This window comes from Mizuhopecten yessoensis, unplaced genomic scaffold (genome assembly GCF_002113885.1).
Source record: "Mizuhopecten yessoensis strain PY_sf001 unplaced genomic scaffold, ASM211388v2 scaffold10377, whole genome shotgun sequence".
NCBI lineage: Eukaryota > Metazoa > Mollusca > Bivalvia > Pectinida > Pectinidae > Mizuhopecten > Mizuhopecten yessoensis.
The window spans coordinates 341511-357312 of record NW_018408516.1 but is presented as its reverse complement, the minus strand read 5'-3'; the positions used below and the strand labels follow the sequence as shown (position 1 = coordinate 357312).

The 15802-nt window shown below is 34.7% G+C and overlaps 3 protein-coding genes across 3 annotated transcripts in view; 2 read left to right on the top strand and 1 right to left on the bottom strand.

Moving 5' to 3' along the window:
• Positions 1 to 3211, top strand: part of LOC110460387 — an 11506-nt gene extending 8295 nt beyond the window's left edge. The window contains exon 3 of the mRNA XM_021513261.1: positions 2417 to 3211. Coding sequence (XP_021368936.1) covers positions 2417 to 2670 — 254 coding nt within the window. The 3' untranslated portion in view covers positions 2671 to 3211. The remainder of the gene's footprint in view (positions 1 to 2416) is intronic.
• A 1421-nt stretch (positions 3212 to 4632) lies between these two features.
• On the bottom strand, positions 4633 to 8491 carry LOC110460385. Its single transcript, XM_021513259.1, has 3 exons — positions 8010 to 8491; positions 6759 to 6974; positions 4633 to 5957 (listed from the first exon to the last, which is right to left on the bottom strand). Exons 1-3 carry the CDS (start codon positions 8236 to 8238, stop codon positions 5719 to 5721), a joined length of 684 nt encoding a protein of 227 aa, XP_021368934.1. The 5' UTR covers positions 8239 to 8491; the 3' UTR covers positions 4633 to 5718.
• Positions 8492 to 9228: 737 nt separating this feature from the next.
• Positions 9229 to 11415, top strand: LOC110460390. Its single transcript, XM_021513265.1, has 3 exons — positions 9229 to 9654; positions 10048 to 10263; positions 11089 to 11415. The coding sequence occupies exons 1-3, from the start codon at positions 9429 to 9431 to the stop codon at positions 11313 to 11315; spliced, it is 669 nt and encodes a 222-aa protein (XP_021368940.1). The 5' UTR covers positions 9229 to 9428; the 3' UTR covers positions 11316 to 11415.
• The last annotated feature ends 4387 nt before the right edge of the window (positions 11416 to 15802 follow it).

Here is a 15802-nt window from a genome sequence, read left to right as displayed (position 1 = left end):
GGGGGGGGTGATAGCGTTGTTATGCTGTATATTAACTGTTTGTCCACGAGGGAGAATAATTTACTTCAAATTGTGTTATTGACATATCTGACTTCAGGTTCTTATTAAGTATTTATTGCTTTTCATATTTGGAAGCTAAATAAGAATAAATACCCCATTACGTCATTATACAATAGAGATGCTGAACAATTAAAAATCAATATACCACTACGTCACCATACAATAGAGAATACTGAACAATTAAAAATCAATATCAAAATAAAAATAATATCAATATACCATTACGTCACTATACAACAGAGAATACTGAACAATTAAAAATCATTATACCACCACGTCACCATACCATAGAGAATACTGAACAATTAAATCCATACACCATTACGTCACTATACAATAGAGAATACTGAACAATTAAAAATCAATATACCACTACGTGACCATTCAATAGAGAATACTGAACAATTAAAAATCAATATACCACCACGTCCCCATACAATAGGAATACTGAACAATTAAAAATCAATATCAAAATAAAAATAATATCAATATACCATTACGTCACTATACAACAGAGAATACTGAACAATTAAATCCATACACCATTACGTCACTATACAATAGAGAACACTGAACAATTAAAAATCAATATACAACCACGTCACCATACAATAGGAATACTGAAAATCAAAATGAATACTGAACAATTAAAAATCAATATCAAAATAAAAATAATTTCAGTATACCATTACGTCACTATACAACAGAGAATACTGAACAATTAAATCCATAGACCATTACGTCACTATACAATAGAGAATACTGAACAATTAAAAATCAATATACCATTACGTAACTATACAATATGAAAACTGAACATTTATAAACATTATACCACTACGTCACCATACAATAGAGAATACTGAACAATTAAAAATCAATATACCACTACGTCACCATACAATAGAGAATACTGAACAAGGAAAATCAAAATACCACTTCGTCACCATACAATATAGAATACTGAACAATAAAAATCAATATACCACTACGTCACCATACAATAGAGAATACTGAACAATTAAAAATCAATATACAACTACGTCACCATACAATAGAGAATACTGTACAATAAAAATCAATATACCACTACGTCACCATACAATATAGAATACTGAACAATGAAAATAAATATACCACTACGTCACCATACAATAGAGAATACTGAACAATTAAAAATCAATATACCACTACGTCACCATACAATATAGAATACTGAACAATAAAAATCAAGATACCACTACGTCACCATACAATATAGAATACTGAACAATAAAAATCAATATACCACTACGTCACCATACAATAGAGAATACTGAACAACTAAACATAAATATACCATTACGTCACCATACGATATAGAATACTGAACAATGAAAATCAAAATACCACTTCGTCACCATACCATATAGAATACTGATCAATTAAAAATTAAAATACCACTTCGTCACCATACCATATAGAATACTGTACAATAAAAATCAATATACCACTACGTCACCATACAATAGAGAATAGTGAACAATGAAAATCAAAATACCACTACGTCACCATACAATATAGAATACTGAACAATTCAAATCAAAATACCACTTCGTCACCATACCATATAGAATACTGAACATTAAAAATCAATATACCACTACGTCACCATACAATAAGAATACTGATCAATTAAAAATCAATATACCATTACGTCACCATACAATATAGAATACTGAACAATTAAAAATCAATATACCACCACGTCACCATACAATAGGAATACTGAACATTAAAATGAATACTGAACAATTAAAAATCAATATCAAAATAAAAATAAAATCAATATACCATTACGTCACTATACAATAGAGAATACTGAACAATTAAATCCATACACCATTACGTCACTATACAATTGAGAATACTGAACAATTAAAAATCAATATACCACTACGTCACTATACAATAGAGAATACTGAACATTAAAATAAAAATACCATTACGTCACCATACAATATAGAATAATGAACAATTAAAAACAATATACCATTACGTCACTTGCTGCAATTATACACAGAGGAAGTTACTTGGAAATTGAAAATAAATTAATTTTAGATTTTTGGATCCATTCAGAAAAGGTTTCACCATCACTAGACTACCCATACGATGATGCTTTGGAATAGGATTTGAAATGTGCCTTACCTTCTGTCCGCCTGTCTGTGAATCAACCTGTCTTTACCCTGGATATTCGGTACTTCCCATGTCCTCAACATGCATCTTTCTTCCGGAAATGTCCTCAGATAAAATTTGTTTATTTTAAGAAATGAGATAAATTATCACCAGTTTTATTGTTTACTTTTGTCTTTCACAGGTGAATACATTGCCAACCAATGTAGAACTATTTCCTGCCTTCCATGCATCTTGCGCTTCGGAACATGCAAGAAACTCCCGAACGGAATTCACCCCTGGAAAAACCGCGAAAAATCACCACACTTTTTGGTGTGCAAAGATCAACGTGTTGTATTCCATGGGGAATGTATGTCTCCCAATGCTGGATACAAGTTCGTGTTCGACCCCGTCATCCACACCTGTCTCCAGTCTAAGGATGTCTACAAGTTCCCATAAGACTCAACCAGGATTTCTTTGTCAAAATAGGGTATTCAAAAGGGATTAATTTATGTTGTTTTTTTCAAATTGGTATTGAAGTTGTTTCGTGTGCCAAATGTTCCAATTAAAATCAACATCGAAACCTTTTAATAATAAATAACGGATATTATTTGTATTGTTGTTTTAGAATGTAAAGTATCTTGTACCCAATACAAAAGCAGAACGTTGATCCATCACCCAAATCTCATTGGCGGTACCACTTAAAAAACCGGAAGCAACACCGGGTTTAAAAAAAATATACACCACATGTGGCACCTATCAAATGTTTGCTAGTCAAATCAAGGCAAGTACTCAGGTCACAACTGATCTGAGTCACAGTGACTTAGGTCACAGCTGATCTGAGTCAGAGTGAGCAAGTCTTTGATCGTGAGACTGGAGTCTTACATTAAATAACAGACAGTGTTAAGTTTACAACCAATTATTGTACAGATGATAAGAGACAGAAACAGTGTCAAAACATTAGACAACAACCCTTACGAATAAAACTGGAGGTGGAAAACGACTTCGTAATTGTTAATCACTCATACTCTCGTCTGTTCTATCCTGTAAAGTATATAGGTCAACAATGTTCTAAGACAGACACTTCATTTTCACATTGAACCATAGGGAAATTAAAACAACTAATTGGCGAACAACAGACAGACAGACAAATACATAAGCGTACATAATATATAGTGATTGTAATAAAACAGTTTATCACCGTACAGAAGACGCAGTAATTTTAACAAAACAATTTATTAGCGTACAGAAGATGCAGTAATTTTAACAAAACAGTTTATCAGCGCACAGAATATATGGTGATTTTAACAGAACAATTTGTCAGCAAACAAAAGTAGGAATAATGTTGAAATAAAAAATAGCGTACAGAAGATAACGTTATGTTTATACAACATTTTATATGCATTAGAATAAAATATTGGGTACTATTTACAATTCATTTAGCATTTAAACAAAATAACTGAACGACCTATTAACGTATTGTCAACAAAACAACTGTTAAAAGAAATCAAGAGTTTAAAATTCGCGTAACAGGCATACAAGTCAACAGTCCTAAGTCACTCTATCACAGGGTCAATAGTGTATGTCAGTCGCGGATTGTTATGTCACTTATTTTTTAAACTAATACAACATTTCAGTATATTCTCCGCGAAATATAAACGTATTAAGTGTAACACAAAGTAATAAATGTAGTTAAGAGGAAACCGTCAAGGTTGAGTTGTTGTTGGGTTATGCATGGTGTATTGACAAATGGACATGTGACACGACGATGTCTTTTTAATGAAGTCAGAGGGGATGTGTTTAGACTGACAATTGTATTTATATATAACACTGACATTCTAAAATTACCTAGTAGTCCTGGGTCGGCAGGTCTGTTCGGTATCACCAGGACAAGCTAGGAGAGAAAGTATATGTGATTCAACAGTATACATGAACATCAATCGTGTCCATATCATACATATGTAATACGTTATGAATAACAGATTTGACACTATACATTACTATGGTAATACGGCAAAGGTGTGCATGCCATCATTCACAAACTGGAAGAACAAAATCACAAAAGTGTATTTACAATCCTCTGTGATGCTAGCCAGACGGTCTGTTATTCTGTCATCATCTTTATTTCAATACATGAAATAGAAAATCAACGCATATGTTCTTTTAAAATGTTCACAAAATAAAGAAAAAATCAAACTCTTTACATGGATCAATAGTTCATGTTGTACTGTTGTTTAGACATAAAATGCATAGCAACGCAGTATTTATTTTTGCCTACCGATGTTTTATTTAGCAATGTTAACATCATCAGAAGTAGAATTTCAATCTATAATGTTTTTTTGTTGTTTACACTGTCGATATTCGTTATTTGATTCCTTCATCGATGAATATAATGCTTTGACTTAGTTTAGATAAATGTTTGTGATGATGGTTTAAATTATTACACGAATTATTTAATTATAACATTTCGTTCGTCAACTATTAAACACACCTTTATTTGTTTTAAGAAAAGGGAGTACCGCGGTGTTAATAAAACTGTAATCTGTAATTAGAACTCGAAATCGATTAACCTAGGGCAAACTATAAATATACGGAGGTCTTTATAAACATGGTAAACCAGGAACTCGGTTACTTTCATAATGTCATCCTCAATAGAATTCTTTCCGACCTGTGTTCTGCTTTTCACAAAATAAGATAACATATTAACCATATATATCGCCGTTTACATTTCTTGAAAAAGAAACTGTCATAATAACGTCCTTTGGCCGGGACGCAAATGCTAGGTTTGCACCGTTGTGCATTCCTTCCTGGATGTTTGGAATACAGATGGCCGCCTCTGGATTGGTCGGGCTGTGGTAAATCGTCAGAGTCCCATGTAGATAGTGTAGATTTTGTTTTTGTCCTTTCTTTTTTCTTTTCTTCCTCTTGTGTTCTTTCTCCTTTTTCATACCTTTAAAATTGGATTTAGCCCTTGTTTTTGTCGGCCATTTGTTGGCCCTAATGACCTATCCTGTGTTGATGGGCCGTTAAGCATTGATAATAATAATAATATTTTTCCTGTTTGGTATGAGGTATGGTAGAGTAGATTCAAATCGTCAGACATTTTGATAGAAGAAAGTGATATTCTAACACGCTCATAAAACTATTAATTGCACAGCGCTCCTTTAACCATTAAAGCCGTATGTTATTTTAAATGCGAGTGCCATTAGGTCATTTATTGACTTTTAAATATACGTACACGTAGTACATTTAAACCTGATATCCTCAGCGTCACGAGTTTTATTTACACACATCCACAATAGCATATTCCCTAAGGGTTTTCCATTACATCGTTAGCATCTGAAACAGTATTACTGGATTTTGTTTGTAATAGACAAGAATAAAACTTTTGAACAATAACAATTCAGTTTATTATAATAAAGCATTCTAGAAAACATACAAGGAACAAAAACAAATACTACTGCAAACAATCTCAAAGTAATAATGTTCATTTACAACAATAAACTTTTACACAATAATTGGAGTATATTCAACACATTTCTTTAACACCGGATCAAACCGTTGGGGTTTTCCTCCAGAACATTTGTTCTGGAAAATAACTCGATCGTTTTTGCAGACAACATAATATGGAGATCGTTCCCTTCCAGACCAGACGTTTGGCCCATCCGGATATCCTTGACAGCTGGGCATGCGCAGACGACAGGGGATGCAGTGGGCTGTCTTACATTTATTGGCATCATAGTCACCTGTAACACAGAGGAAAACTTTTGTTTTACAAAAAAATATCTTTTGACACCTTTTGTTAAATCGATGTTTATCATTAAGTGAATATTATTCTTATACGGAATGTTATATGATATATCTTGTATCTGAAATTTGACCAATAAGGGATTATTATTTTGCAGATGAAAATTCAGACTTTTAACAGTTCTTTGAGAAAAACACAAGTTACATAGTACTCTGATATAAACACAAGGTTAATCAAGTATTTGATAGATAAAGGGTAGTAATACTTTATAGAAACACAGCTTTTAGTGGAGTTTTTGTAAACGTACAAACTTTATGAAGTTTTGGATTTTTTTTCATTATGTTCCACATATTCGATAAACTTTTCTATGAATATAAGTTTCAGTAGTAAATTTTAAAAAACTTTGTAATAGATAATTTTTAGAAGACATTTTTAGTTCTGCTAAATACATGTTCTAATAGAAATTTTAGATTCATATGAGTATTTGTTGACTTTATCTTATAAAAACAAGATTCAGTAGTACGTTAAAATAAACACAAGTTTTATAATTTTATTTTCGATGAATACGCTGGTTTTCGAAGTAAGTTTGATAAACACAAGTTTTAGACAATTACAATCTGTAATAGCACTTTAAGCAGTTAAATAGGCACTGTAAACTTAAATCGACATAGGTTTTATGACAGCCTTCAATGAACAACAATATATTATATGGAGAATAAAATCAATAAAAAAGAAGATACAGTGTATAATAATTACGTTTGAAGCATAAAACACCAGGAAAGAGTTGTAAAACACTTACATGGTTCCTTGGGTTCCGGTCTGTCACCACAGATGACGGTTTCCGGTTGACGACACTCCCCGCTGACCTGGTCGTACAGCTGAGGATATAAACACTCCCTCTCTGTGACGATCCCGGTCCTTCGGGACGTTATACAGTCTATGTACTTAGCGCAGGAACTCATCACACCTAGGTTCGTCTGACCGCCCTGGCACGTGCTAATGTTTTGAGTGACATCTACAGAACAATCATCCAAAACAAAAGAATGTAAAAAAACAATCTTACATGGTACAAACGTATTTTGTACGTATTTAGGAAACAAGAACAAGAAAACAAACTAGAATTGAACGGACAACACTAACGAAAATGTGACATAAGTTTTAATCCAGCATGCATTTATGTATATATACATTTCAATTCAACAGACCTTTAAATAAATCTGCCGCCCTCTTTGCAACAATTGGAATCTTAACGTTATCTTCCTACTTCATAACAACATTTGTGTTCCCTAGTGCTCTGCTAGGCAATACCTTATATTTGGCTTTAATATTGAACGTTCGCCCAAGTCCTTAATATGGTAGTTAATTCAAAGCTTAACGTTCAGCACTTAGGGTAATCGCAAAACCTGGTTGTCAGTCGGTACGATGTGACCGCTTGATATAGTCAGAGTAATGCCCTCGGCATAGTATTTCAGGGTTGTAGTAATGACCTTAGCTGTTAAACGGACGCCAAATCCAATAAAACCATACTAAATCATAATATTGTATGTACGTGTAATGCACTTGCTGTATGTCATAGTGAGGGTCATTTCGTTAAGTTAACTCACATCACCACAGTAACCAATTATAACAAGACATACGTCTTTATATAAACTTAATAAAATTACCATTAGCGATGTTTGACCATATTAGATAATTGTTTGACAAAATAACATCCCCATTGTCATCAAACATGGCCAGACAATTTCGACTCTCCTATTGCGTTCCTACTGTTTACCAAAACACGTCTGGTTCAGTAGCAATCGAGTTTGTTCAACGTAAATATTTTCCAAACAAATCTCAACTAGAAAAGGTGAAAATATATTAACTTCGTGTGTAACGTCCACAGTCTTTGACTCAGATATAATATCGTGTAGCAACGTACTGTCCTGTTCCAGACTAATAAATAAATAACGATGATGGTAAAGAAACAAGACGATAGTAATGTTCACTGTTTAGTTATGCCCTATAAGACTATTATGTAACTATGATACTTATTTGATTACAGACTTACATGTACATCTATCCTGGGCGGATCCCTCCTTCACACACCGTTTGCTGTACACGTCGACCACCGTGCCCTTTGAACAGCGGAACTGTGACATGACGTCCCCCACACACATGTAGAATACAGAGCAGTCCTTAGGATCCCCCCTCCACTGGACTCCCACATTACCGTCACATATCTGTCGAGCTTCTGTGAGAACGATCGCACCCATCACCAACACAATCAAATTCTCCATCTTACTTTGATACACTTTAAGTTGTTATTGTGTTATTATATGTTTTTGAAATAATGTTTCCGTAATGCTATTTAGTCTTAGAAGTCGTAAAGTCTCTACGCCTTAGTTGTTTGTACCCAGGGTCCATGAGATGTAGCCCGTTATATACCCTACTGACCGCTCCTGTAAGCTGACCTCACAAACAAGTACTACAAACGTCAGGATGACGTCACGTCGGGAAATCGTGGTGCTGGTATTGCATGTGTTTGTGACACCAGAAGCATCTAATCTCCTTGTCGGAGACGGTGACAAAGGTTCCGAAATAAACTGTACAAACAGTTATCATGTTGTACCCCTTTTGATCACGATTACCAGATCCTCGTCAATAAGGTTAATATGTTAATGTGAGAGTTACGTCACTGTTTGTACTACAACATTCCTTAATTTAATGGTGATGAAAATTATCTGTTACTTTAATTTTTTAAAAATCATCGGATTCAAATCCACTTGAAAAGAAGTGCTTTAATATTCATTAATAAATATTTTTGTTATTTTATCAATCTTTCGCTTTGTTTTTATATTTTTTAGATGCACATTTGATTAACCGCCTACGGCTTTCAAAGCAAAACAAACGAGGAGACCCATGCTAACTTCTAAATATAGCTCAACATAACATAGAACGCCCACAGAATCTTGGATACAAAGCAATCCATGACCACCATACACAAACAGTCACGTGCTCTGTGTCTAGAATACATGATATTCATAATCGGACGTACAAGCCTGGCACGGTGGTACCCAGGGTGAGAAAACACAGTGCAAAGTCTACAGAGGCCGCAGCACTCCCCGGTCATGTGACCAACATCTGTCATGTGACCGGAAACGGTGCAGAATTCGCCACTCCAGTAGTGGACATTTGACCAAGAGAAAAAATGCTAAGTATTTCGAAGGTGTGACGTGGTTATACATTAAGCAAGAATTTATGTAAGGTGATGATAGTGATGGTGTGGGTGACCCGTCATCGAGACGATCTACTTCGTCATTTCCGGTCACAGGCAAAATGATTACCATGGTATATCATAGTATCATCCTTAATTTGGGAAGGTTAGAGTAAAGTATATATACTCGGATGCATTAAACTACGGAGCATACAATTGATATTTCCCAGACATACACCAAACACTGGTACAGTTCCATATACAAACGTCACAATGAAAGGACTTGTTCTGGTGTCAATTCTTGCCATCGCATCAGCGCTCGATGTAAGTAAGGAGTGTGAGGATATGACCGGTGTCGGGTGGAAAGAAGACCCTGCAGATTGTTCCGTTTTTTATTTGTGTTACAACGGACGGAGAACTAAATACGTTTGTCCTGAAAACATGGTTACAGACCCTGACAGTGAAGCATGTGTTCCCAGAGGATCGCCCTTCGACAAGTGTAAGTATTTCATTTTGATCTTCTTATTATTGACATGATAATGATCATGTAATATAGTTTAAATTGGGTAATGAATACCATTACAATGAATGAAGACTAGATTATTTAGCAATGTTAAGCAATAATATAAATCCATTTTTTTTTACGTATTCACTGATATATTTTGATAAACAAATATCTGTGTTACTATAAAACGTATAAACGATTGTATAAGTTATTTGCTTATTTTTCCGCAACAACATCACGGTAATCAGTCAGTTTTTTACATACATTTGTAATTCATAAAGCATGATGTGTTTGTTTTAAGACAAAAAATCAAATAGATAGAAAAACAACATTACGTATTTATTTGATTACAATTGACTTTAACATAGATATTTCGCATACTTTTAGGCTCCAAACAAAACATGCCAGTTCTCCCATGTAACGCGGCTTTGCAGGAGTCCTGTGCCAAATACACGAACTGCCCAGTTCCGAGGGAAATGGGGATGCCCTTCATACCGGAAGTACAAGAGTGTCCCTACCCTCTACTGTACGACGAGGACAGTAAGCGCTGTGCTTACCCGGACACCGTCAAATGTGGGGACAGGATCGAACCCAAGGATCCATGTAAGTGTAGAAACGGCATACGTCAAGATAAATGTATGCGTGTACTTGGACGTTTTTTTATATTTATATCATATTAAAGCGTAATAACACAATCACATCGCGTGATGTTTCAAGGGTATTTCACGTGCAATAACACCTGGTATGTCATCACAAGTATCAATTCTATGATGTCATAAATTATTGACGAAAGATAAAAATACCGACGGTTACGGTTTGATTTAAAAACGGAAGCCAATATAAAAACTTTTTTTTTTCTTTTTCTTTTCATAAAAAGTGTTACCAGTGTTTAAATATTGTTTTTAAATCTTAACTTGGCGTCGTCAAGATTCCCCCAAGATGCATTTACATTTAATAAAACTATCTAAACGATATACAATGTATGCCATTTAACCGTTTTATCTTCTCTAAAAAGAATTACTAAAATATGTAAAATTAGTTGTATAGATAATAATCTGTGTACTTGTTAAATTAGGGCACTTTTGAAATATCGCAGTGGCTTCCAAGCAGATACATAAAGCCGTCTCTTTTCCAAAAATGGAACAAAATATTAATTTTATGATATAATGATAATTAAAACTGTGGTAGAAACTAGTCACAAACTTTAGCATGTCATCTCCCTTCAAATACTACTGATATGTTTTGTGTTAATGCCAGGTTATCAATTATGAAAAACAAAAATACATTTTGTAATAAGAGCGATAACTCTAAACTAAATAGCAGATAGCATTTTACTTAATTAGTATATATCCGAGTATTCAATATCAAAGTAAACGTATTGTCATCTCGCTACGACCACTCTTCTTATATTGGTTGTGTTTTTACCAGGTGATTACATGGCTAACCAGTGTGACGGTCCTAACTGTGTGCCGTGTAGCGTCCGTCACCCTAGCTGTACCGGACGACCAGACGGACTTAACGTGTGGGCCGGTAGAGAGAAGACCCCTTACTTTGTTGTCTGTCGAGGCGAGCGTGTGGTATACCAGGGTCTGTGTCCTCATGGGGATAAGGGGCGATTATTCGACCCTGAAATATCAGGATGTGTGGATATATAGATTGAAATATTTAATAAATATATGTACATATATAGATGTTTTTCGATGAGATTATACTGAAGTGTGCCATTCATTATATTCTTTTGAGATTACAACTTATATTTTCACAAATAAAATTTGATAATAAAATATCAATTTTTTGTTTTTCTTGTTTCCGTTGAAATTAAACACCTTTTTGATTTGACATTATGTATAACGACATAATTAACGACTTGTGTTACAAGTTTGAATGCGACATTATGAATACGAACGTAATAAATCATTTTGGATTTGACATTCAGTATACGGACGTATACATTACTTATTAAATTTCACCTGTTAATTTGGCATAAAGTTTTAAGAGTTGATGGTTAAATGAGGAAAGAAAAGGAAAGCGCAAAAGTGCATGGTGAACTAGGACATATACAACGTTAATTTGAAAACTGTCCTGTAGATTTAAAGAAGACTAATAGAAAATTATGTTTTTGGATGGACGAAAAGATGAGCTGTTTCCAGTTTTTTCAATCCAATATTGAGGTCATACTAATACGTATAACAGCAGGCAATATAATTAATGATATACCAAGCGAATCGATCGATCAAATATGTCGGCTCTGTTGCTTACGTGTTTATGTATTGACACAGGTAATGTAGTGATCGGTTTCCTAACAATGGTCGGCTCTGTTGTTTACGTGTTAATGTATTGACACAGGTAATGTAGTGATCGGTTCCCTAACAATGGTCGGCTCCGTTGTTTACGTGTTAATGTATTGACACAGGTAATGTAGTGATCGGTTTCCTAACAATGGTCGGCTCCGTTGTTTACGTGTTAATGTGTTGACACAGGTAATGTAGTGATCGATTACCTAACAATGATCGGCTCTGTTGTTTACGTGTTTATGTATTGAAACAGGTAACGTAGTGATCGGTTTCCTAACAATGGTCGGCTCTGTTGTTTACGTGTTAATGTATTGACACAGGTAATGAAGTGATCGGTTTCCTAACAATGGTCGGCTCCGTTGTTTACGTGTTAATGTATTGACACAGGTAATGTAGTGATCGATTCTCTCACAATAAACAAAGGCGTGAATCATTGCCACACAATTTAAAATGTATTGTTAAACAAGCAAACATCAGGTGTGGTGTCAACCTAAATTTAATTCGTAACGGTTAAATCTAAAATGGTTTATTAAAACTTATAAACTGTGTTTGTGAAACAAAATTAATGATACGCTTGTGTTTGTTGGCAGAGAGAAAAAAACAATGAATAATTTGAAACTTATCTACAACGCTATTACACTATTACTTATACTGCTTACAAAATGGCTTGCTTGATAGCCAAGGAAACTCTACCTAAACATTTTCTAATTTTAGAAGAACAAAATACAAGCTTATCATTCTTCTGTATTTTAATCTTTCCATATAACTAAAGTGACACTGACCTGCCTGGTGTGGACCACTAAATCACGGTTACATTCGTATTGTGATTCTCTATACATCAGCAGTGGAATTAATGAAAACTTGATTTGAATTAATTTAAAGGCTCATTATTATTTTTTTGATCAGATTTAAGTATCCTCTCCCGAATAGTGTTAAAACAGCTGACTTTAAAATTCTTTTCTCTACCATCCCTCATACAAACTGACAGAACACCTTCGTTATCTTAATATGAAATATTGTTTCCAAAAACTGGCGACGGTGAATATGAATGTAGGATTGTATACTATTTTCCAGCATAATGCAAAGATGACTATATAAAGGATGGACGCACGGGAATAACTGATTTCCTGGTTGGCAATATATTTGTTAAGATAGGCAGTAAGACTTGACAGCAAACGACTGCTCGTATTTTTTGTGGAAACAAACTGATTTTGTTTTCATATGAGATTGCAGCAAACGACTGTTGGTATGTCTGTGGGAATAACTGTGTTTTTATGGTGTTTTTTTTTTTATACGAGATCGACTTTAATCAAGATTGCATGAGGACTGAAACAGACACCTGACCGATTGTGTATATCCTCTTTTACGTGAAACCAAGGCCTCTATAGGCCCCTTTACGTTTGCCCGATACAAGATCATTATTCCACCGTGACCAACAGGGACGGCTTACAACTAAGCTGTACGATACACGTGAAGGTTTTTTTCCGATTTTGAATTTTGTCTCTCGTGATAGAAAGATCGACATTTCCCCTTGATATAGCGTTAACATGTCGCAGTGTATACGGTATTCAGGAGCTTGCTCCGAACATTGTGATTTCCGTGATAGATGTCGACTGCTGGCGGACAAACATACAACAGGGTTTCCATCAATACAAGTAGATAAAGACTACATGTATGACCAGTGTTGTAGTCACCATCATGATGTCAGAGGAAATATGCTATTTGTTTGTGCGATATGAAGGTCGATGTGTTTGTGCGATATGTAGATCGATGTGTTTGTGCGATATGTAGGTCGATGTGTTTGTGCGATATGTAGGTCGATGTGTTTGATTATGCTCACTACAGTGCCTTGTTTTTGTTATAACTGCGCGTATACCCTGCTCTGAAGACGTGATATTACCTGGATATCACCTTGATTTATACGGTGGATGTCATCAATAAAGCAGACAACGCTTACCCTTTCGGTTCACCTGGTTCTATTTTCCTTGTACTTGTTAAAGAGTATCCATGTATTTCAATTGTTCATATTTTGCCCTAGTCTTATCGGGGATTTTTAGTTCGAATTATGTTTTTTTAGTTCGATGGCAAGATCTTCCATCAGGCTCTCCTTTGGGAACAAGCTCTGCCCCTTTTCTGGGCTAACTTGCTTGTGTTTTCATATGTGACTGATTTTATTGAATAGTGTATTAATCCTAGTAATACTTCCCTACCAAGTCCTTAAATATCACTTTAATATATTCGACAATGTGCCGTCTAAAAAAACCAAGACATATTTGTTTCGTTTATTTAATTACAACATGACTATTAGGAATGGTAAGGAAAATCATGACGATGTTTATTTTCCAATTGTCAACATTCCCTTTCTTGCTACACCACTACTCTGCCCCACATCAATATCGTAATGTTAGATTGCTTCGGTATGGGGGACTCGACGTTTGGTTGGACATTATGCGATGCTATGTTTTATAAATATATCTATATAATTAATGATAAACTCTTAATACTATCTTTCAAATAATTGAATACAGATAGTTTCAATAGATTAATTGCTTTATATGAACACAAGTGTAGCTTGCACATCATTATGCATTGAAATAGATATAAAATCCGGTCCTGTTATTTGGAATCTGACTTGCAAAAGAAATGAAAAAAATACACAAACTGGTAAGTAACGGCATGAAGGTAAGCGTGTAACTATATAGAGCCGCCGAAGGGTAAAAAAACGAGAACAATAGACTCAGTATAAAAAAGGTTTACATCTGCACAAAATACACATGTGTGTTCATAAGTCGCATTCGATTAAAACTCAGCTGCTGTTTAGTTTTAAAATGGGGTATTTATTTATATTTCTAAATCAGGTACACCATTTTTTCTAGCCTCTCTATCCCTGCCTGACTATCGTGGATTTACACTTATACCTGACTACATACATGTACGATCTATGTATCAGAGGTATGTGTTATACTGTTTGGTTCACTATATACATAATGCAAAGTTTGACAAAATTCAACCATCCTGGAACAACATCTGAAACATGTGCTTTATTTATGTACCACAATTAGAATTGCATCCTTTGTCAGTGAATAGATCTGTCAGCACGTGTGTAACCTGTGATTATCTACGTAATATGTTTAAGGCTATATAAGCCACGTCTTAACATGAGCTATCACCTATCAATTGATAAAGGTGTGAATTAAATTAGCAGTGCGACACAGCCTACAGTTATAGCCTCTTATTGTAAATGATATACACTGAATCTCAGGTGGAAATCCTCATCTACCAGGAAACAATCATTATTGTCAGGTAATCTATGTTGTGTAAGCTGCACGTGTATCATAATGAAATACAATTACAACATAAAATCAATTAATCACGTTATTTCACTCCCATTTGTACAAAACCGTCCAAACTTACTTTCGATATTAGTAACGGCCTACTACCTATGGTAATAAGATGTACACCTCAGATATGTCCACCCGTTCAATGTAAAGTGGTATTGTCAGACTAGGTGTAACCGTAAACAAATTAACAGTCCACTTACACTTATTCTGGTGTTGTTTCGGGAGACAGACCTTGAACTCGTAATGGGGAAGTACTCTGTGGGTATTAACGAAGGATGATACAGGCTCTGGCCTAATGCTGTATCATCATCGCACTGTTTGTGTTCTCGTTATACATGTTCTCCTGCCCAGTAACCGGGGTATGGATCCATCTCCCCTCTACACACTGTTTGTGTCTCAGCAGGACACAACTGTCGGAAACCCATTTCATGTTCATGACAAGAACAAAATCGAAAACACGAAAAGAATATCAGTAACTTTTATTATAAAAGATATATATCGGTAAAA

What these genes read in the sequence shown, in the direction of transcription:
- LOC110460385 (XM_021513259.1), bottom strand. Translation starts at nt 8,238, where the DNA reads ATGGAGAATTTGATTGTGTTGGTGATGGGTGCGATCGTTCTCACAGAA. An exon ending in CGCCCAGGATAGATGTACAT is followed by an intron (nt 6,975 to 8,009) that starts GTAAGTCTGTAA and finishes ATTGTTCTGTAG; the next exon opens with ATGTCACTCAAAACATTAGC. An exon ending in ACCGGAACCCAAGGAACCAT is followed by an intron (nt 5,958 to 6,758) that starts GTAAGTGTTTTA and finishes TCTGTGTTACAG; the next exon opens with GTGACTATGATGCCAATAAA.
- LOC110460390 (XM_021513265.1), top strand. Translation starts at nt 9,429, where the DNA reads ATGAAAGGACTTGTTCTGGTGTCAATTCTTGCCATCGCATCAGCGCTC. An exon ending in AGGATCGCCCTTCGACAAGT is followed by an intron (nt 9,655 to 10,047) that starts GTAAGTATTTCA and finishes GCATACTTTTAG; the next exon opens with GCTCCAAACAAAACATGCCA. An exon ending in GATCGAACCCAAGGATCCAT is followed by an intron (nt 10,264 to 11,088) that starts GTAAGTGTAGAA and finishes TGTTTTTACCAG; the next exon opens with GTGATTACATGGCTAACCAG.